Raw genomic sequence first — 27,700 nt, forward strand, 5'->3', positions numbered from 1 at the left:
CACCTGCCAGAGCGTTGAGCGTCCCGTCGCGCCGCGATCGGCCGGGATGGGGGGGGGCGTGTCCCCTGCACATGCGCAGAGCGTGCCGCCGTCGCCATTTTGTTTGGCCGCCGCAGCTGGGGGCCGGGACTGGCGGTTCGCTCTCATTTCCGGGTTGGCGGAGGCGGGGCCCGGTGTGGAGCGAGCGGCGGCTGCGGGACAGGTGAGGACGGGCCGGGCCCCCCCGGGGTTAGCGGGGCCCCCCCCGTCCCCGGGGCTGCGAACGTGCCAGGGCCCGAAGGGCGGGTGGGCGGGAGGCCTGGGCCGGGGGGGGCCCGGTGGGGTGGATGTGGGGCCGGGGGGGGGGGGGTTGGTGTGTGTGTGTGTGTGTGTCACACTGACTGTCTGTGTGGGTGTGTGCGCGTGTGCGCGCGGGGGGAGGGGCTGCGCGGGGCCCGGCCCGGGGATGATGGCGGGGGGGCGCGCGGGGCTCGGGGGGGCGGATCTAGGCGGGGGCAGGAGCAGGAGGGTTTGCAGCACAGGGGGCGGCTCCGGCTCCGTGCAGCCGGCTGTGGGGCCCGTCTCGGCTCCCTCCAGCCCTTCCGGGCTGCCCCGGGCTGGGGGGGGCCGGTGCCGCTCCCCGGCTCTGTGTCGCACCAGACTCCGCTGCCCCGGGGAGATGTTGGTGCCTGGCCCTGGCCCGGCGTGTTCCTGGGGGCCACGGGCCGCCCCGTCTGGGGTCGACTCACCGCCCCAGGCTGCCTGCGTGAGGCAGGTGTGGTCTCCGCTGCCCAGCGAGGGGATATTTACCCTGGGTCCCTCGCTGGGCCGAGGCCTTTCTCTTTCCAAGCCCTCTCAGCCAAGTGGCGTGTGGCATCCCTGCCCGTGGTTCCAGGGGACACGATTCGTGGCGCGAGGCTCGCACTAGCCCGGAAGGAGGCCCGCTGCCATCCCTGCCTTGCCAGAGCGCTCCCCTCTGCCCGATGGTGCGCACGCTGCTTGTGCTGCTGAATCTTAAATGGCCCGTTCTTCTCCGCGGTCTCCGAACTCCCCTTCTTCCCCCCAAACGTCCCCCACTCCTGAAGGCACCTGCCTGCCAGTGGGCCTCCTGAGCTCTCTCCAACACGTCACCACTCCCATGGGATGTGGACAGCCAGCGAGGGGTCTCCAGGCTTGGGGCAGAGGGTCACCCCATTCCTCATCACGTGCTCGCAAGCAGCTCTCCCCAAGTGTTTCTCCCTGATCCTGTCTGTTACCTGCCCAGCCTGGACCGAAGCTAGGAGTCTGTGCCAGGACGAAGAGCAGACAGGCTGGCAGCAAGTTACGTGGGAACTAAGCTTGCGTGTGAGGGGTTTCTCTGTCTTGCTGCTGCATGTTAAGGAATGGGCGGCATGAGACCACCTCACTGTCACCTAGCCTGGGAACAGGGTTCAGTGGACAAGCCCGTTGCAGCTGGGGATCTCTCCTCCTGGACCTGCGCAGAAGTGCCCAACTGGTCAGGTGCCTGATGGGTTTCTTGCTTTCCTTCTGAGTGGCAGTGACTGGTTGCAGTTCGAGGCAGGGTAGTGGCTGGGTGGACCAAAAGTCTGATCCGACCTGGTAAATTGTGTGCTGCCGTGCTTCTAATTGACCATGTGATAGCCTGACTCCTGCAAGGAGCTGCTCCTTTTTAATCCTTGGTGCGAACTCCCCCAGCTTCCTGCTCTGCGCACGCAGGGTGTCTCAGGGCTTCCCAGTGCAAAGCCCTTGTTGTAACCAAGCAAAATAGAAGGCAGCTGATTATTTTCTGTTTTATCTTTCCTGACTTGCAAGAAACTGATGTCAAGTCAGCGTGCTGTAGTGCAAGCGCTGTCCTTTCCAACACCCTAGCGCTGCAGAATTGATGCAGCTTAATCTTGCCCTTTATTATTCTCCTGCTTTTCCAGGCTTGGCCCTCCCCTGAGCAGAGACTGTGGCTCTGAGTATGTTATAGGCATTTGTCTGCATGGTCTCGATGCCACCAGATAATCTTCAGGGCTCCAAAACTGCAGAAGGGACTAAATGGGCTGCGGGTTGGGGGCTGTGTATGGGGAGAATATCACTGCACAGCCTGTGTGTGTGTCAGGTGTCTTGGCATTGAATTTTCCCTTGTTGCTGCATTCTGTTGGCGTACTTGTCTGCTCTCACCTGATTGATGGTCTCACTCACTCGCTTTGATGTTCAGCCCCACCACAAGACTGTACAGGGAATGTCTTGTATTGGAAGAGCCGGGTAAACTGCAAGTCAGGTTTGAGGGGCTTTGGCCAAATCGCAGGGGACCATGGGTCTGGAATAGCAGGTTAGGTGTGAGGCAGCAGCGAGCTGTGGTGGGCGGCCCAGGACTGGAGTAGAGGATTACGAGCCGTCAGCAGTGTGGCCTGGTGGCTAAGGTACTAGACTGGGACTCAGGAGACCTGCATTCTACTTCTGATTTTTCCTCTGCCCCTTTGTACCTGTTTCCTCCACCATCTACTGGAGCAATGATACCGCTCTGCTGGTGACATGTGCAGTGTGAGACCGAGAGCGCATTCCTGATGCTCAGGGTCCTGTAGTGAGTATTTTCCAAACTCTGTCTTGAGCTAGCTTCCAAGCTGATGCATCTGGAGTGAATCTCTCTCAAATCCGTTTGCTGTTAACAGTAAGCTATGAATAATCCATCTCCAATTCAGTAGCTTTGAGGATCATTCATTCAGAGAGAGACAATGGCCCCTTTGCAGCATTCAGGAACCTTGGCAAGCAGTTATTTTAATCCCACCCGATGGGATGTTATGGAAGCTGATGTGAATTGTACGTAGTGATAAGCAGATAAATGAATGCACAGCTCCTGGCACCCTGAGAGCGCTTCTACAGGCATTAACAACAATGCCTTGCAGCCAGCTGGTATCTGCATGTAAATAATTCCTTGCTGAAATGCAGGTGTGCTACATGGAGAGAAGCAAAGCGGCACCTTTAGGCCAAGGATGAAACAGTCACGTGCAGTTAATGTGAGCTAGGGCAGTGGTGATAGCGTTTCTTCCTGGGGGCTGTACAGGTGTCCTAGAACTGCGCTGTGCCGCGGACAGGAGCATCACAAGGGTAGGTCACTTAAAGGAGCCGCTGCAGAGACCATGTTTCCTGTGCTACTCTGCTGGCGGGAATATTTGGAAAGATGCCGTGAACCCAGTGGTTTTGTCTGAGGGTCCTACTTTAACCATCAGCAGCCTGGGACCCCAGCGCTGCCTGCTGGGGCTGCTCCTGATTTCTGTGGTGTGGAGCGTGGCAGCCCTGCTAGACAATGCCAGAGGCGCTCAGCGGTAGTGGCTTGGCTGCTGCCGAAGGAGTCAGCGCAGATTCAGCGCAAGGTGTGAATTTGTCCAGCATCATACAGGACTGATTTGAATGTGTTCTCCGAGGCAAACTCACCTGAAGAGAACGTTTCCTGCAGCGCTGGGCTGTCGCCTGCATCTGTGTTTTAGTGCAGTGGCTTATTGCAGGTGTCAGGTCGTGGAAAGTTTAACGAACTCTTGCTGCGTTTTGTCAGACAACGTTGCAGGAGTCCACCCAGTTAGTGCTGCGTATGGAGTAGCAGTGATGCTCCAGATGTGCTCACCTGTATTGCTTAAATGCAGATATGGGGACTGTTCTCCCATCGCTGCCTAGGCCACTGCTGGAACCCAGAGACCCCTCTATGTGACGCTGAGCTCTGCATTGGGCCAGGCACAGCCCGGATTGGTCACTTAATGAACAAATCCGAAGCATCTGATCCAGCAACTTTGCATGCGCTTGGCATGTGAGCTGCACCACACAGTGGGAAGAAAGCAGGCCATGCATCAAATCAGCACACAAACCACCCCCTCTCTCCAGAGGAGATGATTTCTTTGCAGCTGGGCCATTGCTCATCAAAGCCAGACAAGCTGGGTTGATTTATTATCTTCCCCTTTCACTGGATCCGTTTGACTTGTTTTTGTAACTCGGTGCTAAATCAAGACCCTACTTTGTTGCAGGCCATCAAGTAATGGAAATGTGGGAATTTCCGGGGCCGCTCAGCGGTGCGACGTCGATGCTGCCTTTGGCCGCGGGGTGTTAAAGCCAGCAATGGGAGTTCAGCTCTGATTGGATTTTCTGTTCTAACTGGATTGGGTCTTAGTGCATTATCTTTGAAATGATGCGTGGCAGGCCCCGGCATGCCAATGCAAAGGTGACGGCGCATGCTCCAGAGCAGGGCTCTCGCTTCCCAGCTCCCTTTGCTTTCAAGCGGTTTTGTCAAGGCTTTCAGTCCTCAAGTCTGCCTGACCTACTTACTTCTGACTCTTTCAGAAGGCAAGACAGTCATTCTTCAAAATAACTCGGCTTTTTCACTGCGAAACAGACATTGCCTGGGCGGGGAATGGGCCCTAGTTAGACATCCCAGAAAATCAAACTGTCTTCCTTCCTCGACTGCCTTCCCAGCAGCAGTTACTGAATCAATTCCCTTCTCCGAGCTGTGATGCCGTCAGTGCTTCTGGGGCACTATAACAACAGAGTTATCAGAGAGTCTCGAGCATTTTACAAAGGGGGAATGGGTTTCATCACCCCATGTTGCAGATGCGGAAACTGAGGTACATAGTGGGTGTGACTTGCCCAGGGTCCCACAGACAATGGTGGAACTTGGAATGTGATTTGGAGACTGTGTGTGTGTGTCTGGTCAGGATGAGTGAGAGGCTGTCGTTTTCCCTGGCAAGCAGTCAGTCTTCTCTTCTCCACTGCAGCGTAGACACTTACGACAGTGACGGAACAGGTTCTCCCTTGCGATGATAAATCCACCTCTCCCAGGTGGTAGCTGGGCTGAGGGAAGAATTCAGTATCGGTGTCTGCAGCGGGGCTTAGGTTGGCTTAATTACACCCCACGGGGTGTGACATTTTTCACAGCCCTGAGCAATGTGGTTAAGTCACCCGAGCTCTGTAGCGTAGAGCAGGTGGGTAGGAGGACTCTGCAAAGGGGTCGTTCGGAAAGCCAGCTCTCACAAATGGAAGCCGTTGGGAGGGTCAGGGTGGAGTGCCACAGGACCCCTTGTTGTTTAAACAGGAGCAAATAGCTTGGGGAAGGGGATGAACTCTGCACATTTCAGCCCTGGTGTAGGTGGGCATAATCAATGGCTCGCCCTGGGTCTGACTGTGTCCCCATGTGCTGACTCAGGCCTGGCCTGCTCAGGCCTTATGAAGTCATTGCTGAACATGACCTGCTTGGAAAGTGCTCCTGCAGTATTTGGTTACACCCAGTGCTTCTCTGTGCTTCCACACCAGAGATCTCTGCCAACCTGCTGAGGCGAGGCACGCAGGAGCAAGGGCCCATGGATAACCCGCCTCAGATTCCAGATGTGCCCTCGCTGCTCTGGCTTGGCTTAGTAACAGCTGAAATAACACCAAGGATCTGTGTGGGGAATGGGCATCTGCAGCTCCCGTTGACTTCCAGGGGGCTTTGTGGGTACTGGGCACCTCTGAAAGTCGGGCCTGGCTAAGGGACTGACTAGACCCCTGAACTCTAGGCCCCCCAAGTTGAGCAGCTTAGCCCTGGTCCTCTGCCTTCTGACCCGAGGAACTGACATCTGGCTTAGCAACTCCCTTTGGCGATGGTCAAATCATGTCATGCTGTCGTCATGGTGCTACGTGCTGGTGCTACAGGACTGACGCACACCTACGGTCGTTGATTCCAGCGCGTGGGTCCCTCACCCTTGTGCCTAGCTTGTGGGAAGCCGGCTTCCCAGAAGTACCCAGAACTGGCATTGTGGGGACAGGGCAGTGGGTGCGAATGAGAATAAGGGTGACGCAATTTCAGCAATCCATAAAGATATGAGACTTAAAAATAAAACGTAAATCTTCCTGTTAATGGTCTAGAGCCCGTGTCATCCCGACTAGTTCTGCTAATGAGCGGCCTGCCTGGGCAGTAACTGACCCCAATGCTTTCGCTGATGGGGGGTGTTCTGGAGGCCATTGTGCTACTGACCTTTTGTGTTAATGTGCCAGGCGTGTTGGCTGACCATGTTTGGTGGCACAGGGTCCTAGTGGGCTGGGCTGTTGCCATACCACTGACTTTAGTCCCTGATCAGCTCTTATAATTACCAGAGCAAATCTCTAAACAAAGGCTCATCTTCCTCCATTCCGAATTACCTGTAAGAGCAAAACGTGGTTTTGGCACCTAGCAATCTGAAAAGCAGCGCAGCGCTGACTTGGAAGCAGGGTAGATAAAAATTGATGTGTATATATTTTTTTAATTTAAATAAATAAATTATACTTTTAAAAAATAAACCTGTTTAAAATCTGAATTTAATACAAAATATGTTAAGGCCTAAACTTATTATAATCTCTCAAAATATTTACCTAAAAAATAATTATGCTGTTTTGTGTCTTTAATTCCAGTTACAATCCTAATGCAGCTTGACACAAATCATGAGCAAAAAAGTGAATTAGCTAGTAAATAAGCAATATATCATCTGCCATTTTCTAACATACTAAAAATTTAAAAATAAGAATCTGAAAATATGAAGGTAGATAATTGCTTAAATAATTGTGCATGGTTACTCCATATTCTTCTACGTAGCAAAAAGATGTACCAAGTGTAGTGTAAAGGCTCTATTTACTTGTAAAGCAACATGATTTAATGGTTCGATCAACCAATGAGAATGCACCGTTGTTTAGAAAGTAACTGAAGAACAGGTGGAAAAGTTGAGTTAAATGGAGGCTCTCCACTGCGTGGTTTAAATCAATCCACTCTGCTGGGTAGCCAGCTCTGCTCCTGAGTGTGTGTCCATTTCACCTCCTGTGTTGACAAAAGACCTTCCTTTACACTTACCCAGCCCTTGCAACACACACACACCCCTGCAACTACAGCTGCTGTGGTGAGAGCCCTAAGGCCTGATTTTTCAACTCCTATTGACTTCTGTGGGCGTCTTGCCTGAGTAAGGATTGCAAGATTGAGTTTTAATCTAGTGGTGCATGGTTATGTGCAGTGGCCTGTGGCTAAAACACTGTTTTAATAAAACGATTTGGGGTCCATGTGGACTATCCACCACTCCTGACAGGCAAATGCTCCTGTTCTACATCTTTCCCAGCGTGCACAGGTAGTGGTGGGGATAGTAGAATGCTCTGCAGGCCGGATTGCAGAAGGAGGGGTGTTGCATTCATGCCATTGGCAGTAGAATTGCATGTTTATTCCATAAAGCAACGTTATTGATCTTCCAGCATAAAACTGGGCCCATGTATAATGCTCTTGTGTCTTCAGAACTCAGTACAAAGGCTGAGCATTTGTAGAATGGTCCCAAAATAACTCGTAAGCACTGAATAGATGGACATCGCTCTTGTGAACCTGCTTCTAATTGCTCATGAGCTGCAGAATTCGTTAAAAGAAGCAGTGTCTTTAGCCAGCTAAGTTTAAAAAAACCTACAGCGAACTGTTCCCTGACTGCATCCCTTCTCTCTGTGAGGTCATGCTGGCTTTGGCTCGGCTCAGGTGTAACCATATCCTCCTGTAGGAATTCCATTAAACAGTTCCCACATTGTTCCAGCAGGGATTGGCCATCTGTCGTAGCTACACAAAATTACTTGCACTCCACGCTTGTTCCTTGCTCTGTATGGTTTGGATTATAAACCGGTCCAACTCTGCTTTGCCCATGCCTAGGAAAACCCTGGGGATACTGGGCCAAGGATTCTGCTTTCGCTAGATTGCATGGAACAACGAGAGACCAACTCTCCGCACGCTGAAAGGGAAGAATGCAAGGGTCACTGCTGCCTCCCAGCCCAGGCAGTGCAGAGATCCCAGCGGGTGAAAGAAGCCCTACTAGAAAGTGGAGGGGGCAGGGAGGCAGGCAAACCAGAATGGCCAGTACCTTATGCCCTACAGGGGACACAATGAAGGATAGCAAAAGGAAAGAGTTCAAGGAGATCCCTGGAACAAGAGGGGCTGTTAAGGTATCTGAGGAGTGCACCAGAGACAGCCTGTGGACTCGAAAACTGCTGAAAATATAGAACTCATGGCAATCAGGAAGAACAGTCTGGACAAGCCGAGCCCGAATGTCTACACAGTAATTCTATAGCCCCACAGCCCACGTCAGCTGACATGGGCCAGCCCTGGGTGTTTGATTACAGTGGACATACCCAGAGAGGGAGGCCAGAGAAGATGCTGGCTGAGACTGGCCATCCTGGGGCTGAGAAGGGGCCACTAACCAGGGTGCTGTAGAGGCAAAGACCTCCTTTTGCAGACCCGTAGCACCTTTTGAAAATGCTGTCAGCCTGTTCTCTGCATTGCTCAGCGCCAATTCTAATTTCGTTAGACGTTCTCCCTGCCCACTAAATTCTGTTATTGCACTCTAATTCTGCTCTGAGACACAATTGTCCAGTACTGCTGTCCTGGATTCAATGGACAGTTGTGTGAATTTAATGTATTTGAAACATACAAGCAGTTTTTAGTGGAGGCGAAAGTTGGATCATCGACAGTTGCTAAAGAATGTCAATTGTATTTGAACTATAAGCTACTAACTTCAAACAAACATAAGGCTCTGGGATCCTTTTTCCTTTTGCAGCATATTTTGTTGGAGCCATGGATGGTGTAGTCGAATGCATCCCCCTTTCCTCTCCCTAAATGCTTTTATAGGGTCACATTCTGAGCGATCAGAAAGCCCTCGGGTCTGCCTCCATTTCCTGTTGTCAGTGAAATGATCAGTAGAGGGTTTTTTAAATAAAGTGTAGTCAAGAAGAGTCCTTGTCAATGCGTCCCCCTCCCTCTCTGAGCCTCATTGGTTCTGTGGGATGGGGGAGGGAAATCTCTAATAGGAGGGGTGTTTCCTGCCTGCTCCACCGCTGTTTCTTTTGCTTCAGTTTGATGTCATGACAGGATTCCTTGATCCTGCTGACATGTTTCCTTTGCCAAGTGAAGCAAGTTAAGATTGCTGGGAAGCTGTTAACACATGGCCCAACTCGGTGGTTCTCCACTGGGGTGAAGCTCAACTGAGTTGCAGAGTGGGTCTTGCTCCATTGAGGACTCTGGAATGTGGCCTTGAGGCATCAGAAATGTATTAGTTCATGGTTTGTTAAATATGCACTGTCAGTGCCTGGAGGTTGTTAATTCATGAGGAGTGTCTGAGTCCTGCGGGGCTGAAGCAGGTATGTCTGTCTGCACTCAGAGATGGGCCATGTGTCTGAGAAGCTCTGAGCTGAGATGGCAGCTTGGTCTCTTAAAACATTTATGATACATTTTCAAAAGCCTGATTGACCCTAGGTTTTGAGATGTTGCAGAGTAAATTAGTTATGTAGCAACCTCAGTGCTATATACACGTCTGCTCTTCAGAAACAGAAAATCAGGAATGTCCAACTTCAGGGTTGGATCTGGAATACCGAGTCCAGGATCTGGAGTATTTTAGGGAGGTGGAAGAAGGAAAGCATGGAAGTGGTCTAATCTCGCAAATAGTCCACAAGCTACAGTAGCTACATCAGGCGAGCAGTCTGACATCAGAAGGATTGGAAATTCCACTCTGATCTTCAGTTCAAAGCCACTTCCCTTCTTGAGGATGAAATGTTTGCTTCATCTTGGTTTGCAAAATGCAAACTAGCCATGGAAGCACTGTAACTGTAAAATATCAATTTGTCACTGTACCCAAATCCCTTTGAAAGATGAGAAAACATGCTCGTGACATGTGAAGGGCACTGCTGCGTCTCCAGTGAAAAATCTGGAGTGGATCATAAAGGATCAATATTGAAATCTGTAGAAAACAAGTTATCTGGAATTCACAAATGTCTGAAAATGCAGACTACTTCCAGCATGGGTTTGATCTGTGTAGATTTCCCAGGGCTAAGCACAGTTGGTCACTAAAAATCTAATGGGCTTTTGAGCATGAAGTTTGGTTTAGTGGTTCTTTGAAAAGAGTGGGGGAAACGCCTTGTTCTTAAGCACTGTAGAAACGCTTGCAGATAGACCACTTCTGCTTTGGATTTATTAGGCAGATGAACTAGTGTTTAAGCTTTTCTGTGATTGGGACACAAGCTGAGTTCTGAATGGTCTCTGTGAAAGAAAGCATGAATGCCTCGCCATCCCAAAAACACTTGCCTCATTCTGAGCTCTAGGTGTTTGTTGGTGGCAACAGAAGAATCTGGGGAGAAGATGCTTCCTTTATTTGTACGTATGAAAGACAGACAAATCAGCGAATTTCTCTCTCTCTCTGGTTTACCCAAAGATCATGACTGTGTTCTGTGCTTGAGTCTCTTCAGTGCCTTTTGTTTGCTGTGCTTTGGGTCTTTTGAATTGCTTCCATCTCAAACCAGAGGCTAAGCAGCAGGAGTGTGTGAAACCCTTAAATGTTAAGATCAGTTTCCTTGTAAAAATCCTGGTTAATAAAGGACAAAGGAAAAGAAATGCCGGTAGTCAGCTGTCCAATCTGCATTGTGTCAAAAGGGCATGTTTTCCATGAGGTATAGACTTTATTTTGATCAAAAATGGTGACTGGTTGTCTCTTCACGGACGCAATAAAAAATGCGTGCTTTATTTTGAAGATTCCAAGATCTAGGTTACTTTAGCATTCCTTCCCAGGGTTTTGTCCTAATATAAAGTGGCAGGCTCCAACAGGTGCTGTTTTTTAATTCAGTGGCTCTTAATTTTAAACCTGCCCTATACCGACTTGTTTGCTGTGTAATGGTAGCCGGGTTGGTCCCGGGGTGTGAGAGAAATCTTTCCCAGCCCTGACAGATTGCTCAGTGTAGCACTCAAGCTCGTCTCTTCCACCAAGAGAAGCTGGTCCAATGCAAGGTATTGCCTCACCCACTTTGTCAATTCGTTAATTTGTGACGTGGATTAGGCCACATTCTGCGATGAAGTGACCTGTTGTTAGAAATCTTGTTCCCTCTGATCCCCGAGCTGCTTTTGTGCAAAGTCTTCCTGCTTTTTTCCTGTAGGAGAGAAGCTTGGTTTGAATGCCTGGTTCTGTATGCTGCGACTTCCACTCGGGCACCTGCAGTGGAGATGATATTTAGCTTTCTTTGTCCAGTGTTCTGAGATTAAAGTGCATATATGAGAACTGCACGTGAATCTTTCCCCAACCAACCCCTCAGTCACTCAGCTTAATTCTTCTGTGGGATTTTCCTTTCTGTTCCGTTCAGTGATTGCACATCAAACTGATGAAGGTTGAGTAATGATCCCGGAGGCAAAACGGGGTCCCAGGAGTCTGAGTGTAGGATGTGGAAGCAGAAGCAGGAGTGCCATGGTTCTTTGCCAGTGGCTTGCTGTCTGACCTTAAACAAATCATGTGACCAGCTTCTGTACAATGAGGGGATGTACATTTCCTTTTAAAAAGGTAACAGTTTAAACAATCCATTATTTCAGTTCCCACCCCCGATAGTGCTGCCAGCCCGGCTCTGTGGGGGACTCCTGATGTTCCACAGTGGGGGGCTCTGCAGCACTTGCACCAGAGCTTCGGCCTCCCCTGGTCTGAGAGCCCATGCTGCTGCCCCCCTGCCCGCCAGGTCCAGGACTGGGTGTGGGGCAGCAGCCACAAGAGCAGGAGCCTGTGCACAACAGGCCTGTCTCCATGAGTGGCCCCTGTCTCACACCCAGAGCCGTTGACCGGGTCCCCGATGTTCCGCAGTGTCTGCACCAGGGCTGTCACCGTGTAGACCGAGAGTCTGTGCCGTCAATTAACCAATAAGTATTCGTCTTAACGGTAAGACAGCTGCCTATCGGTTAACGGTTTCATGTTTTACATCCCTAGTGCCTATTGCGGTAGTATCCACAGGCTGCTTCTGTAGCATCTGAGCACGGCTTGTACTCGCCAGGTTGTACAGGGTTGGGGTCTGTAACGTGCCGGACGTGGGGAGTTGTGTAAGCAGAGGGCTGGATATAAACCCTTTCCTTTCCATGGACTGCCATGGGGAGTCCGTCCGGCTCGGTAATGCTTGTGGCAAGCTGCTGAACTTTGATTTCTGCTCGATGGGATCCATTATATTGCTGAAAACGCCTCTGTAATCATCTGAGTGTTCCCACAAGCCATGTGTAGAGATGATGGGATGCAGTTCTTCATGCCTTTGGGTACTAGGCAAAGCTTTCAAATACCTCCGACTGAATCATACACCTCTGTACCGGGCACGTGTTTCTCAACTGCTACTGTTTGCTAATTACCCAAAGCTATTTTTGTCTAAAGAACTTGGCTCCTTATGGCCCATCTTCTCCACGCTCTGAAGTCACAATACTGGGCTTGTGACGTCAGTCACTTCTGTGGCAACAAACAGGCTACGTGAATGTAAACACGAAAGCATGAGTTCATTGCAGGAAGGAGTGGGAGCACAAATGATGCTGTGGAAGTAGCACGGGCTCCGAATTCAGACTCCTCTACAGAAGTGAAGGCAGCGCAGACAAATCCCAGCCAAGTACGTTATGTTGTTTCTCTTACGAGAAATGTATTGTTTCTTGTGTGAACGTTCCCATCGAAGCGGATTGGATGTCTTAGTCCAGTTCACTTGCTTCCTAGATTGTTGAGAGGACAAGGTGGGTGAGATAGTGTTGTTTACTGGACCAGTTTCTGTTGGTGAAAGAGACACACCTTTGCGCTTATGCAGAACTCTTTTTTAGGTCTGGGATTAGTGTCAGGAAAGTGCTGTGAGGAGCAGTAGTTCTAGATTAGTTCTAGATTTTATTTAAGAGCAGGACCTCGTCCAGATCAGAATCCCAAAGTTGTGTCAAAACGAAGAGCTATTGTCTGAAAGGGTGCTAGGGTAGGTGTATGGTGGAGTCCACTTGGTGTGCTGTGTTCAAACAAGGAGCCTCGTTGTTTAAAAAGACACTGTCAAGTCACTTTCTATCTGAATTATTTTCGTAGTATTGTTTCAAGTACCACCTACTATCACTGTAACTGAAAGCCTTATCGAAACACATATTTTCTCTCTCTCTCCTTTGGGTTTGTGTGCATTTAACAGCAGTTTGTGTAGGGTCAGTTTCATGCTTTCCCTCTGTCTGGGTGGCTCTTTCACACAGCAACATGAGAGAAACTTTGAGAGAAGTGGTGTAAAATCCCAAATATTGGCATGTGGGTGATTCTTTGGTAGGGGGAATCCTTTAAATTACTTTGAACTCTGCTCTTCAAAATGGACTCTACTTCAGCCTGCTGGTGTCCCTTTAAAGGCAGTACATGTCAATGGTTAGGCTAGAATCTTCCTAACTTGCTCTGCTGGTTTTGAGGGGGAAGGGGTGCTGTGGGAAGGGTGGAATTCTGGGAATTCGCCTGAAAGGAAATGAACACAGATTTATAAAAAAGCTGCTTTAATAACAGCACAACATATATATGATTTATTTAGACAATACAGTTTGCCTCACCAGTAAATTGTACTATTGTTTATCTTGTAGAAATAATCAAGTCTTATTACACGCCCTCACTGCAGCATCTGCTCCTCATTTCCCACCTCCCAAATGAGGTTGGCCAGGGTTTATTTTCCTGCATTATAAAGAGGTGGACTTGCTGTGTCATGTCACAGGCTGGGTAACCCTTTGGTTCACTTAGGCTGGGATCTGGGCCAGGGAGCTGAAATCTACATGCTTTAAAATGTCAGTGCAAAATATCGAATTATCAGGTGTTAACACAAGATGTGCTTTTAATATTTGAGGGTCTGTGCCTCAGAGTACATACTCTGGTGTCTTTCTCCATTGGTTCTGCTGTGTAAGGTTTTCTTCTTTCGATTTTTTTGCCAGGAGCACACGTAACTCCTGCTTTGACCAATGAGTCCTGGCATTTATCTCATTCCAATCCTATTAGTTGTTCTTGAGAGTTTTAATTTTGTAATTTTATGTTGTCAGACTAATGACTCAGGCAGGTATCGGTGTCTTGTAATCACCTGGTGATTCAGAATCTTGTTCCTTTAGCTACTTCCTCCACTTAAATGTTTTATTTGTGACAGTGGACGGTTGGTTCATGCTGCTAAATACCTAGGTTATACAAATGCCTAACAGCAGCTGATTGTCCTCGTGCCTGTTATAATTGTGCTCGGTAAGCTAGAACTCAGGGCAACCTGTCTCATGCTTTACTGTCAGATACTTTAAATGTGATGAGATACGCAGTATTAGGAACATTTCTCTCTGGACAGTTCAGGCAGTGAAATAAGCTCCCCTAGGCTGCTTTGGAGTCTCGGTTAGAAATAACCTAGACACTGGCCAGATTTTCAAATGCTCAGCTGGCCTTTTGCATGGGCACTGGGATCTGAGCCCTTCTAAACATCTCTCTCTTGATGCCTGGCTCTCAGGGCTGGTTCAGGAGGCGATTCAGGCACGGATTCCAGCTCTCTTCCGTCTCAAATGGTTCTTCATAATTTATATGGTAACAGACTTAGCTACGTTTATGGCTTGTTATGGCTCCCGGCTGGGAATTAGACAGTGTTAGCTCTTGATTTGTACTGATGAGCTGTAGATGTCGTGATCCTGTGAAGCAGCCTCCTGCTGTGGATGAAGTGATGTAGATTGATGGGGTGTAGGATCAAGGTAGCTGGTTTTTTCTTTCTCTAGTGAGATGATTGGGTTGAAAATGAATCAACCTCTGGATGCCTTGCAGCTCTCCCCAGTCGCGTCCTTCCGTGCAATTGCTGATCCTTTCTTGCTAGGGACCTACAGTAGAAGGTCTGGGGCATATAGATGGTAGCTGCCACTGGGCTGCTCTTCTAGGTGTGATTGAACTAGTTGCCTCTCAAGGAATCTTGCCACCAATATCATGCCTTAAGCTAGCCAGGAGGTGCTTACAGCTCACAAGCCCTCGTGGAAGTAGCCGTGCTGCAGCGGGGCGGCTGGCCCGCTTTGTAGATCCATGTCTGGCTGGTGCTGTGTTCTAACGCTCTGTGCCCAGTATCTGCCTGCAGTTCGCTCCCAGGGTGCTGCGTTGTCGTGGCATCTCAGAAATGCAGGGCTGCTGCAGTGGGGCATTACAGAGAATGCAGCCCACTCTTGCCTGTTGCCCTTCCTTGCCGTAGCGCTTGTGCTGTTGTTTTGCTGAAACAGCCTGTTGCCTGTGAGTCCCTAACTGGTTCTGTCTGAACATACAGGTATATGAGGGACCAAACACTCCACGGACACTAAGCAGACTGAGCCAGCCAGGCGTGGGGAAAGAATGCCGATACCTCCTCCCCCTCCGCCCCCACCTGGCCCCCCTCCACCTCCAACATTTAATCAGGTAAGGCCCCGCTTGCCTCTTCTCTCTAGGGTTAGTGGCTACTCTGCCTTTCCAATTAATTTAGCCTTGTGTGCAGAGGATGCTTTCTTCAGATCTGCATTTCCTCTTGCTGGATACTTCAGTCTACCCTGCGTTGTTGGAGGCAGCTTGAGCTGGAATCCAGAGACTGTGTAACTGGGGCTGAGTCACCTGACTCCTGCCCTCAGTTTCCCTGGCTGTCTGATGGGGACACTCCTTATTAGGAGCTGTGTATGCCCGTGTGACACAGAAGATGTTAAGCGCTGCAGACCTGCTTATTAATGAAGTGATGCCGTGGGTTGGCCCTGCATGTGCGAGTCTCATGTGCTTACGATCCCCTGGAATGTCCCCTCCGGGCTCAGCTGGGCGACCTGTGAGTGTGGAGGCATGACTAGCACTCTGGGTGTGCTGCTAGCGGGGCCCCGCTCAACAGCGAGGGCTGGCTGTGTTCTGGGGCAGTGGGCGGGTGGAAGAGGGCCGAAGCAGGGGATGGGGGACTTGAAGTCGCTGTTGGGCTGAAGGTTGCCATCAGCTCTTGTCAGGCACGAGTGGCATTGCCTCCATTGACGCCAACTTGCGCTGAGAGGTGGAAGGCGCACTGGGGAGGGGTGAGATCCTGTGACGTGCGTGCTGCTGCTCCTTTGGCCCCCTTCCCTCCCAAGTGGCCCCAGAGGGAAATCAAAGAATCTCAGGTGTGGTTCTTACGCCCTTTGCCCTGGCTGAGACAGGGGGACGCACGTGTCTGAGTGAGGTGAGAGAGGACTGTAGTGACGCGCCGCTCGATGGCCGTAGGAGGAATCTACACTGGGAGCTACCACAGGACACTCCGGGTGCTTTGGTTTGGGCCTAGAGTGATCTCCATCTGGAAGGGAGACGTTGAACAAGTGCCGCCTCCTGGCTGGCCAGGCCGGTGCCGCCGTGCCGGGGCTGCAGTCAGAGGGTTGGAACGGGGGGAAGCGCCGGACTAGAAGGGAGGTTGGTTGGAGCCTGGCTGATGTCCCAGTCGGGCTGGGAACGTGCCTGGCGCTGACTTGCTTCTCTCTCTATATTCCTGGTGTCTCCAGGTGAGCACTGAGCCCCCGAAGCTGAGCAGGAATGAGCAGCAAGGTAGAGGAGCCCTGCTCCAAGATATCTGCAAAGGCACCAGGCTAAAGAAGGTGACACAGGTCAATGACCGGAGTGCTCCAGTCCTTGAGAGTAAGTACCCGCTCATTTCCTCCGTCGGTCTGGCCACAAACCGTTGCAGGGGCCCTTAGCCAAATCCCTCCCTTGCTGTGTAGCTGGGATTCCAGCCCCGTCCTTAGATGCTCCTTGGAAACACGGCCGATGCCTGGCAGGGGCGTTCGGTGTGAACTGCTGCAGCCCCATGGCTGCGCCCTACAAACCAAGCTGATTTCTCCCCACACCTCCCCTTAGAGGCTTTTGATGCCCCTGTACTCCTCTGAGTGGAAACCAGGTCATTCAGCATCAGCCTTCTGGGTCTTCGGTTCAGTACAACACGCACTTGTGCAGAGCAAGGCCCTTGGCAAGGGGCGATGTTGGTGCCCCAACTCCTGACGTGCGAGGCACTATTCAGTGCGTGCTTCCTGAGCTCCAGGGCCGCCTCCGGCGAGCTGGTGGTGTGCAGAGCTGCTGCTGGCCTGGTACAGGCGCCCCGCGCACACGCCTGGCGCTGTGTGATCTCTGCGAGGCACGGCACGGCTGTAGCTGGGGCGCTTCAGATCAAAGCAATGACAGGAAACCGGGCCTCCAAAAAGAGGGCAGGGGGCTGCGTCCGGCTGGCAGGAGGGGCTGAGTTTCTAACCCATCTTTCCTTTCAGAGCCCAAGGGCGGCGGCTCCGGATCCAGTTCAACAGCCCTGCAGCCCAAAGGCCTCTTTCAAGGGGGTGTCCCAAAGCTCAGACCTGTGGGAGCAAAGGACAGCTCAGGTACCAACAAAACACGTGGCCATGGCTCACCAGTCACAAGCATTCAGCCGGGTCGCGAGCGGGAGAGTCGAAAATGGCGCTGGTGCTGTTGGTCTGTGGCCTGGGCTTCCCAGTGCATTGGCTTACGGCTCTGTCACCTGTCCCAACAGCTGCCCTCACTGACGCAGTTTAACTGCAACGTGACGGTGGAGGCTTGGTCTGACCATGCAGGATACAATCCTCCCTTCCCCTGCCTAGGCTCTGGAGCCTGCTGTGATATCAAATGGACTGGGGGGGGCTCATTGCATGGAGCAAGGGTTTACCCGGCCTGTCCAAACGGGGAATGCTCTGAACACAGGACTAAGAGCCAGAAACTCCTGAGCGCTAATCCCAGTGTTGACAGCCACTCAGTCTGGGACTTCGGGCAAGCCGTTTCTTCCCTCTGCACCTCACTTTCCCCATCAAGGGTGGTTTATGTCCGGGGTGTTGGGAGGCTTGATTTGTCGGTTTGTCTTGTGCTTCGGGAATGGCTCTAGGAGCAGTAAGTGTTGGGCAAAGTAATATTCTTCTGTGTGTCACCTTGGCCTTCAGAGAACACGATGGCTAATACGCGCTGCCCAGACAGGAACTGGCAGCTCCCCCCAGAGATCCCTGCATTTGCCATTACTCCTATCCTGGCCCTCTGGTGAGCAGAGCGTGCAAACTCTGCCAAACTGGGCTCGTGCGCTGGCTCCAGCATCTCCTTACAGACCACGCTGAGCAGCCCATTGAGCTCACTTATCTCCAGCCCTAGGCCAGGATCGGACCCCGGGTCTGCTCCTTTCCCTCCCTTGGCAAGTAACCCAGCTTTCTGTCCGTTGCAGACGGCTCCTCTGGCAAGCAGTCGCTGCAGGTTCCTGGCTCCAGATCAGCTGCCCCGAGGCCTCCGGTGCCCGTGAACAACAGCCGACCTCATGACGATTCCGACAACGCCCGGGCTTCCCCCCCTGAGCTTCCACGGATGCAGAGACCCTCCTTGCCTGACCTTTCCCGGCCCAACAGCACCAGCAGTACTGGCATGAAACACAGCTCGTCTGCCCCTCCGCCTCCGCCGCCAGGCCGCCGAGCCAACGCGCCCCCTGCCCCCCCTCCGATGCATGGCAGCAAGGCGCCTTCCTACAACCGGGAGAAACCGTTACCACCAACTCCAGGCCAGCGGCTCTCCGCCAGCAGAGATGGCCCCCCAGCACCTCCCCCCATCAAGCCTCCCCCTTCCCCAGTGAATGTCCGAACGGGGCCAAGTTCTCAGAACCAGTCTTTAGCTCCCCCTCCCCCCCCCTATCGACAGCCGCCGGGCGTTCACAATGGCCCTTCCAGCCCCACCAATGAGCTGGCCCCAGAGCTGCCCCAGAGACACAACTCTTTGCATAGGAAGACCCCGGGTCCCGTGCGGGGCCTGGCACCTCTTCCACCCACTTCGGCCTCCCCATCGCTACAGAGCAATAGACCCCCTCCGCCGGCTCGAGACCCTCCGAGCCGGGGAGCAGGTAAGACCCCCAGCTTGCCCTCTCCGCAGACCTGGAGGTTAGCCTGACCAGGGCAGCCCCACGGGAACCTGTTGGCAGTGGTGGTGTAGATGGGCTGGTCCTAGGATGTGAGGAGGGAGAAGGCAGGGGAGGTAACTTCTTGTGTTGAGCCAACTTCTGCTGGTGGAAGAGATGAACTTTGGAGCTGCAGCGAGCTCTTCTCCCTGGTCCATTGAAAGCTCTGAGCTTCGCCACCTCCTCTCCCCCCGGCTGCTAACCGCTAATGCGGAGCTCTGTGCCTGGCCTTGGGGTGGCCGTGCTGGGAGATGGGAGCGGGGCAGCCCTGCTCAGAGGGAGGGTGCTAGAGCAGAGGCTGTGGCTAGTTGTGCCCCCCCACTGCTTGCGGTATAAGGTGGGGTAAGGCCCTTCCACACTCTGGGAAATGGGGCCGAGATGTCGTCTTCCTGAGAGTAGGAAGATGAACCTTTGTGGGCATGCGTAAAACGTGCATTGAGGTGCTGGGTCAGAGACCCGGGCTTCGGTCAGAGCATGGCCTGGTGTCTCCGGTAGCTGCCGCAGCAATGACTCGAAGGAAGTTGATGGGGAATGAAGGCTATAAACTCTGGCATGGGAACTCCAGCGCCTGCTGCAGTTAAGGGGGCGTTGCTTGGCCAGGCTCACTCATGTAAATAGGGTGCCCTCTGTGGCTGAACCCGGAGAGGAATCAGCCTTCTAAACCTGGTCCCTTGCTTGACTGCTCATTTGCAGGAACTGCCTGGGAGAAAGTCAGATCTTGCAGGGCCTGACTTCAGCCTTTCAGATGGCGACATAAGGCCACATCTCATTTTCAAGCACTTTCCCTCTCTCTGGTGCCCTCGACTTTCCCCTTAAACTTCGTTCCGTGGCTGTGGCAGCACGAGCATTTGCCGGGAAAGCAAAGCACTGGTATTACTGTACCACCCTCTTCAAACGCACAGCCACCAGGCTGCCGTTCCACCTGGGCTAGTCACCAGCTCTGAGCCATCCGGCCCTGCCAGAATCCCTCAGTCGTTACAGCTCGGCAGCTCTCCCATTATTGGGTGTAATGAACCTAATGAGGAGCATGAGCTGGAAATGTCCCGTCGGGGCGATGAACACAGCGGAAAGGCTTCCCGCCCTATTCATGCTCTTCTGAGCCCTTGACCCTTGTTCTCCAGCCCAACATGGCTGGCTGAACTGGCCTCTTCGCCTGTGTAAGGGGCCTGGGGAGGGCCCTGAAAATGCTGCTTTTAAAACCTGTTCCTCGCCTGGCAGGTGACCCGCCCGGGATTTGTAAATGGCAATGACCAGTTTTGAACCCGGCTCCCCAGCGGGTCAGGGAAGGTTTAGGCCTCTTCTTCTGTGCTACCCTCTGGCTGCCTGGGTAGCAGCTGCTTCTGCCCATTGGAGAGCTGGGCGGCTCCTTGGGGGCGTGGAATAACCGTCAGTGCCAGGATGAAGCACTGTGTGGGGAGTGGCCGACGGGATGGGTCACTCAGTGGCTGCCTGGTCTGTTCGTTCCCTCTGCAGCACCCGGCACCGGCCCCTGTCAGAAGACAGGATGCTGGGCTGGATGGACCCTCGGTCTGACCCAGTCTGGCCATTTGCTGATCAGGGTTTCTATTGCAGCCCCCCCGCCCCCACCACCGCTGATACGGAATGGGGGTCGAGACGCTCCCCCTCCCCCGCCCCCATACAGAATGCATGGGTCATCGGAGCCTCCGAGCCGAGGGAAACCACCGCCTCCCCCCACCAGGACACCGGCTGGGCCGCCCCCTCCCCCTCCGCCAGTGAGAAACGGGCACCGAGATTCCATCGCCACCGGGAGAGCTTTCGTGGGTGAGTAGAAGCCCCCAAATAGAAGCTGCCTCCAAACCAGCCTTGGCCTGGCTAGGCAACACGCTCCCAATCCCAAACACCTCTCCCCAGGAGAGGGCCCTGCTCTGCTGTTGAGCTGCGGAAGTGTGTGGAAAGCTGCTGTTCTTGTAGGTCCTAGATAAACCACAGGTGTGCAGCTCCCTGCTGACGCTGCAGCAGTTTAGGAATCTTCTTGCATGGGCGTAACTCTCACAGCAACTCCAGAGTTCCTGGCTCTGTCTCACCAGGACAGAACCAGCGACCCTGCCTCTGCGGCGGCAGGCCTTGGGAGGAGAGCAGAGTGCAGCACTGTCTTGGCAGTTGTCCGTCCCTCCCTCCCTCTCTTACCAGCCAAACATTTTCCTCTGAAGGGTATTATTGCAGGAGCTCTGTCCACCCACCGCTCAGCCTCCCCCTGCCCCTCCCGCATGAATCCCTGCTATTTCTTTCCACCTCTCTTAGTTTAGAGGGAGATTCGGATCCCCTCGGGGTGTTCATTGTCTCACAAATGACTCTCCAGCCCCTGGCAGGCTGACTTATGAATATGCGTCGCCCGAATGCTGCTGCTCAGGGAGCGGTATAATTCCAGCTCCTTCAGAGACAAAAGGGGGACAAAATGGATGATCAGCACTGAATGAAGTCAGCCTCTTGTAAAGGCTTTCTGGGGTGGCGGGAAGCTCTCTGTTCCCTGACATGGTCCCTGGGCTGGCTAGAGAGGTGGGGAACCCTTGAGAAACCTCCAGTCCTGCAGAGCAGTGCGCTTAACTATTGAATAAAAAGCTGCCAGCCATGCGCTGTGCAGGCCTGGGACATGCGGGTGCTGGGCACGCGCCCTGTGCATTGCCCTGGTACCAGATGTGACTTGCTCTAGGCTGGAGTGATCAGCGTTTTGGTTCAGGCTCTGGATTCACTCTGCCCAGCTTGATTTTGTGGGTCTAACCATAGTCCAATGGAGCGTGAGCCTCCGGAACCGTTTGGCTCCTGGCTGAACGGGGCCCAGGCCCGCTAGGAATGGAGGGTGATGAGGGAGCGTGTTCCCTGTTAACACATACTATGGCCCGATGATTCAGTGAGGGCTGAGGCCTGAGTTTTCCACTCGTGCAATGGGCTCAAACACTTGCAGAGCAGCTTAGCAGCCAGCGCGGTGGATGGAGAGCCCCCTCGACGTGATCGCATCTCTTAATTGCGTGATTAACACCTGCTGATCATGTCACAGGCGGAAATTCAGCCCTGGGTATGGGCCACACCCTCCTTTGTCACCCAGCGGCTGGTAATGTGGCCCAGGGAGAAATGGGAATTTATGGGGTGAGGGAAAAATTCTCTGCTTCAGTTGGACTGACTGGCTCAGCCGGTTCTGTTGGACTCTGCTCCGCCCTGGAACAAGCCGGGGGGGCTATTTCCACTCCACGCTGTACAGACGTGCAATTGGCCAGGTTTCCAAAGTGTCCAACAGCTCCACGGGTGGGGAGAGAGCCTCCGTTGTTCTCACTGGCAGCAGAGCGGCTCTGTGACGGAGGCTCCAGCTGGGAGTGCTGAGAATTCAGGGTGAAAACTGACCTTTTCCATTTCATCACTTCAGCTTCCTTAGTTAGCTCACCCTTTTCCCCTCTTCCCAGATGACTTTGAATCCAAATATTCCTTTCATCCAGTCGAAGACTTCCCAGTTCCCGAGGAGTACAAACACTTCCAGAGAACTTACCCCAGCAAAAGCACCCGAGGTAAGTGACACGGTGCCCATCTCGCGGACCTGGCCAGCGCCTCTTGCTGTTCAAATAGCAGCGTCTGGTCTGGAGGAATCCCCAATGCCTGCTTCACTAAGCCACCGGGATGGCACGTATCAGGCCTGAGTGGAAGGGTTTAAAGCAACTGCTGAGCAATCCTTTCTGCCCGGTGTCTGCGCAGAGATCTGCTGAGTGCAGGTGGGGGAGTCTCCTCCCTTCCTGGGCTTCTCCAAACCCTGTGCGAAGGGTGGCTGCCCCGCCCCCCTTCACACCTGGGGCTAAGCCAAAGGTAACTTTAGTAAGCTCTCAACCCGTGGCAGTAGTGTCCCTTTCCCATAACGCTCCCCAGCAACCTGTCTCCTCCCTGCCTGAGCTCGCTGGGAACCTGCGGCTGACAGGCACTGCCTGGGATGCCGTCCTGAGCCACCCGCTCCGGCAAAACCCTGGGCCTCACGCTTGGTTCCTCCATGGCTCACTCGGGAGCAGAAAAAAGGGGACAGGAGGCTCTTGTAGCCTTTGCATCTCCTGTGGGGTGGAGCCTGTGCAGGCCCCAGTGGAAGCTGGGATGATAGGAGCCCGCGCACCAGCTCTCCGAGGGTAGGTTTCCTAAAGGGCTTGCTTGGCCAGCTTTGATCCCCAGAGCTGGGTAAAAGGCCTGGGCAGGAGAGCTGGGGGTCTGTGGCTGGCATCGTACCCCAGGTTGAAGGGTAAAGAGCCACCCCAGGACTCCGTAGTTGGCCATAACTGAAAGGTCTTGAGCAGAAGCAGGTGTCTGAGACTCTGTCTACAGTAGAGAGCTTCCAGCGGCACAGCTGTACGCTAAGGTCTCCTGCGTAGCTGCTCTATGCTGACGGGAAAGAGCTCTCCCGCTGGCATAATTCATGCACCCCAACGAGTGGTGGGGGCTCTCCCGCCGACATAGTGCTGTCCACACCTGCGCTTGTCGGTGTAACTTGCGTAGCTCGGGAGAGTTCACCCGAGTTATACCGACAGCCAGCGAGTCAATGACGTTCAAGGTCGGCAGGCGCTCGGATCCTGCAGTCATAGAAGTATCTTAGACTCCCATTTAAACCCCCAGAAAACAGCCGCCTCCTTCAGCAGCTGCTGCTGTAGCTTGGCCCAGCCGTTCCCGTAGGCGAGGCTCTGAGAACCAGGGACGGCCGGTGTTTTTAGAACAATAAACGTTGTGTGGCTCTGGTTTTCTGGGTGCAGTGATGGCTGGGTCTGTGGTCACTGGACACAGATCGCAGGCTCCAAACCTTTCGTGTGTTTTGGGAATTTGAAACAAGCTTAGTGGATGGATGCTGGGGGAGGTGGCACGTGAGCAGGTGGACATGGCAGGCACTGGCTGTGTTAACGTCCAGGCAATGGTACTGGAAGCGGCAGAGGAGACCTTTGAGTTGAGTGAGTGGCCAGAGAACTCTCCCAGGATCCTGCTGCAGCAGGAGTTGCCATCAATCTCTCTGTCACTTCGGCTTTAAACTAAGCAGGCTTCTTTTCTTGCAGTGACGCGTGGGGCCCCGCCTCTGCCTCCCATCCCCAGGTGAAGTCCAGCTGCATTGCCTGCTTGTTCCTTGGCAGAGATGGACCTTCTCTCCTTGCCTTGAATGGACTTTCCCCATCCTCCCTGCCCTGTAGGAACTTGCATGAGAAGCTCCCAGTGTTTTTGTTTTGTTTTTCCAACTGTGCAAGGAAAAAACAAACCCGGATGAATCCACTCACCTCCATCTATGCATTTCATACCTGGACTTAATGACTTTGCAGCGGGCAGCTGGGTGAGTTCCTTCCTCCACTTTAGAGCTGCAGATCCGTGGGCTGCACTGGAAAGAGGCTCCCTACTGCACTCTGAAAAATCTGTGCAGAAAGACTCCCCTGTCCATAAAGCGCACGCACGCACGCCTCGCCAAGCTGGCCGGTCTGTAATGGCTTTGGGACCAGAAACCAGTGCGGTGCGGCCCTTGCGCCGTGTGAGGGCGGGGTGAGGGCATTGAGTGTTTTGAAAGGGGGAACGGGGTGCAGGAAAAGGGGTGGTTTAAAAAACAAACAAAAAAACACTAAACCAGAACACTTAGTGGTCACCACTGTGTACTGATCAGTTCAGCTAAAGCAACGGGGGGTAGGAAGCGATTACACTAAAAGGATTATTTACCCAAACACAGCCAGCTGCCATTTGCCCCATGGAATACAGTGAAGGGGACCATATGGTGATTTAAACTGTCCCAAAGGAACACGGGCCCACTGAGCAGAGCAAATCTTGGAGCAGGGCGTGCTGTGACAGCCGTTCTAGGAAGGGACTGAACCCTTGCCGTCACGTGGAGAGGTGCAGAGCTGGAGACCGCAGCTCTGTGTGGGTGTGAGCTGAAGGCTTTTTGCTGTTCTGCCGGGGATACTGCCCATGGCTGCACAACCCTTCCTCAGAGCGCATCCTTGTAATGAACAGGGCATTGCTAGATGATGCCCCCGTGGAGAATTTGACAAGACTAATCGTCCCTATTTTCTTTTAACTTAGTAACAGCAGCTGCAAGTGTCTCCATCTCACCCCCTGGTTAGGAGATAGATGGTAGCTAACGGGAAGCTCACCGGATTGGGAGCAGTCAGCTTAATCACACTGACGGTTCCTGCGAAAGCTCGAAAACGCTGCCCCTCCACACGATGGGGGGCGCAGGTCTTCATGCCTTTTTGTGGGCTGGCTGGTTTTAATGCTAAATGACCAAATTTATAATTTTAACAGGAAGATGATAATCGTCGTAATGCTAATAAGTTTAAAAAAAAAAAAAAAAAAAAAAAAAAAAAAAGGAAACTCTGCTAAATAGTTTTTAATCTGTTACAGGGGAAGATCGGGGGGCTCGTGGTTTGACTGTGGGTCACATAGTTATAGATAGATGGTGTTTTCACGATATTTCTCAGGAGGGGGATTGCCTCGCTTGGCCATACTAGCTAATGACTGTTCATATTCCACGGAAGGGTTTCTACTAATAATCCAGTACCTAGCTGTTGTTTTGCCTTACACACTACTTCTGTCATACCGTTGGTACCAGATTGCTGAATATTCTGTGTATTTACTCTCTAACCGGGAGGGGTTACTTTAATCATAGTTACTGATCTATTTTGTATGTTGTAAAAAGCTTGTAATATAGGATTAAGGTGGGCTTGTTGCAAGTATACTAAAATCCTCACCTTTAAACTGCTCTTTTTCTATGAGGATGGAAATGTATCCTTTTAAGGTTAGCGCTAGGCAGCACTCATGTTGAGGACCACTGCCCAGTTAAAGGAAACTTTTTGGGTTTTTTGTTTTGTTTTGTTTTTTCTGGAGGAAAAAAAATCTGCCCAGCTTAGCTGGTTGGAAGAGAAGTTAATGCACTGTGCATTTTTGTTTAAATAAATTTTACAAAAGGAAAAAAAAAAGTCTTTTTCCCTGTAATGCTAGCTTCCTGTTAATTTTGTTTGGAAGCAGAGGGATTCTTTTAAAAGGAAAAAATAAAAACCAGTAAGTTTGAAATTGCATTTAAATAAAAATAATAAAGATGCACATCTGTTCAAATTGCAAATTCTGGGCCAAAGCACTTTGATGTTAGGTGTTTATAATTTTGTATTGTATATGTTCTGTGGTACTTCCATTGCTCATCTGAGACAGGTTAGCGTTTCCTTCAAAGCACTGCTTTGACAGATCCCCGAGCTGTTTGTATATCAGGGCCATTTATCTTAGTGGGGAAACGCAGACTGAACCAGCTTTGTAGTGATTCAGGGAGTATCCAATACCGTTCTGCCAAACTGGTCTGTGACTCATCAACGGATGCTGCTAATGGTAGATCACTGGGAGCTCTTAAAGGAGGCACTGAATTGTTCTGGTGGGGAGAGGGGCGGAAGGAAGACCAGGAAGATGCCAGTGTGATGCTTCCTCTAACTAGCCCTTAGGAAATGGTCTGACCAGCCTTGCACCATAATCGTTCTCCAGGGACTGGTGAGAAGAAAACTAGACCGAAGTTTCGCTTAGTGTAACGTAGGGTTTGCTTCGTTTTCCTGAAGGCTTGAAATGTAGATCTTGAGCCTGGGGAGTAATAGACACTGCAAGGCGGCGGAGGTGTGCTCACCCCACCAAGAGGCGAGCGATCATTTTGGCTCCTCTCTCTCACAAGGCTGTTCTGGGTCCTCTTTGGGGTTGTCGATATCAGCTGGAAACAAAGTCCGTAACATTCCAGAGCAGCTCCAAAGGCTGCAGGAGGGAGAAGGTCGGTGGGTCTTTAGCGAGAGGCCAGTCAATCGATGGAAACAAAAGGAAAAGTTTTCTCTGTTCACATTCATGGTGCCTTACCTGTGTCCAAAGCATTTTGGGCTTTCCTTCCACTTCGTAGGGTGAAGCAATTCAGTGTGCATATTCCCAGCACTACGATTTTTTTCCCTTCTGCCTGTTTGGTCCTATTTTTAAATCTGCACTCCCTTTTGACTTCAGTGCCACTGGATAAAAAGATTCCCGTTTTTTGAGTCTCTTCCACTTCAACAGCTCCTCAGCATGGAAGTGCTCAAGTATTCAACAGACAGTTGTATAAATGCACCATACCTGACCTGTGTGTGTGGAGTCTGCATGTTAGCTGGATTTTTATAATTTATTGTATGATTTTTTGGGTTACATTTTGCTGCAAGTCTGTAGCCATTCTCCCTTGGAGGGATGTGTACTGTAGCTTGGACTGTGGTCTAATTTTGTATGCTTCTTCTTGTCTCTCCTACATGCAATTCTTTAAACCTCACTATTAAAATAATAATCCCAATGTTCTGGGTCGTGCTTCGGACTTTGACAGTGTGGTGCTGATTTGAGAGCAAGAGAAGCTGATGGTCAGATTGATGTATCCCCATCTCTCTCTCTTTCATCTCCCAGCAAAAATGAGGGGGGGGGGGTAGAGAAAGGTGTGTGGAGGAGTCCCTTATGGGCAGGTCATTTCACCTCCCCAGGTTTTTATAGTCCCCCTACGTAAAGTGGGGGTGACACGGACCTGCCTTTCCTTATGCACTCTGAACTGTCTCCGTTTCGCTCACTAGCTACTTGCCAAGTATCGTGTCCCGTTCTGTGTGGCTGCTCAGCTAGTGTCCTTACACTGATTTAAATGATGAGTTACATACATACCACAGGTGTTAGTTCTGCAATTTTCATATCGGAGTTCCTTCAGAACTCGTGGGTGGATACCATCTGGTCCTGGTGGCTTATTACTTTTCAATTTATCAGTTTATTCCAAAATCACTTCTAATGAGACATCGATCAACCTCAGATGTGTCACCTAAAACGCCTGGTTCAGGTTTGGGAATCTCCCTCACAGCCTGATGCAAAGAATTCATTTAGTTTCTCCAGAATCGCCCTGTCTGCCTTGAGGGCTCCTTTAGCATCTCCATTGTCCAGGGGCCCCTCTGCTTGCTGAGCTGGCTTCCTGCTGCTGATGTACTCAACATACTTTTTGCTGTTACTTCTCCAGTCTTTGGCTAGCTGTTCTTCAAAGTCGGCTCTGGCCGTCCTGAGTATATTTTTACACTGCCCGGGCCGGAGT

The 27,700-nt window shown here is 51.9% G+C and overlaps 1 protein-coding gene across 1 annotated transcript; it reads left to right on the forward strand.

Annotated features, from left to right (window-relative positions):
* Nucleotides 1-97: 97 nt before the first annotated feature.
* WIPF2 (WAS/WASL interacting protein family member 2) lies at nucleotides 98-27,258 on the forward strand. The gene is made up of 8 exons (XM_067541269.1): nucleotides 98-202; nucleotides 15,013-15,140; nucleotides 16,223-16,355; nucleotides 16,979-17,086; nucleotides 17,929-18,591; nucleotides 20,218-20,427; nucleotides 22,062-22,163; nucleotides 23,673-27,258. The coding sequence occupies exons 2-8, from the start codon at nucleotides 15,078-15,080 to the stop codon at nucleotides 23,711-23,713; spliced, it is 1,320 nt and encodes a 439-aa protein (XP_067397370.1). The 5' UTR covers nucleotides 98-202; nucleotides 15,013-15,077; the 3' UTR covers nucleotides 23,714-27,258.
* The last annotated feature ends 442 nt before the right edge of the window (nucleotides 27,259-27,700 follow it).

This window comes from Emydura macquarii, unplaced genomic scaffold (genome assembly GCF_026122565.2).
Source record: "Emydura macquarii macquarii isolate MOO-44397 ecotype Brisbane River unplaced genomic scaffold, CSIRO-AGI_Emac_v2 contig_629, whole genome shotgun sequence".
Classification (NCBI taxonomy): domain Eukaryota; kingdom Metazoa; phylum Chordata; order Testudines; family Chelidae; genus Emydura; species Emydura macquarii.

What these genes read in the sequence shown, in the direction of transcription:
- WIPF2 (XM_067541269.1), top strand. Translation starts at nt 15,078, where the DNA reads ATGCCGATACCTCCTCCCCCTCCGCCCCCACCTGGCCCCCCTCCACCT. An exon ending in GAGTGCTCCAGTCCTTGAGA is followed by an intron (nt 16,356 to 16,978) that starts GTAAGTACCCGC and finishes CTTTCCTTTCAG; the next exon opens with AGCCCAAGGGCGGCGGCTCC. An exon ending in CCCTCCGAGCCGGGGAGCAG is followed by an intron (nt 18,592 to 20,217) that starts GTAAGACCCCCA and finishes TTTCTATTGCAG; the next exon opens with CCCCCCCGCCCCCACCACCG.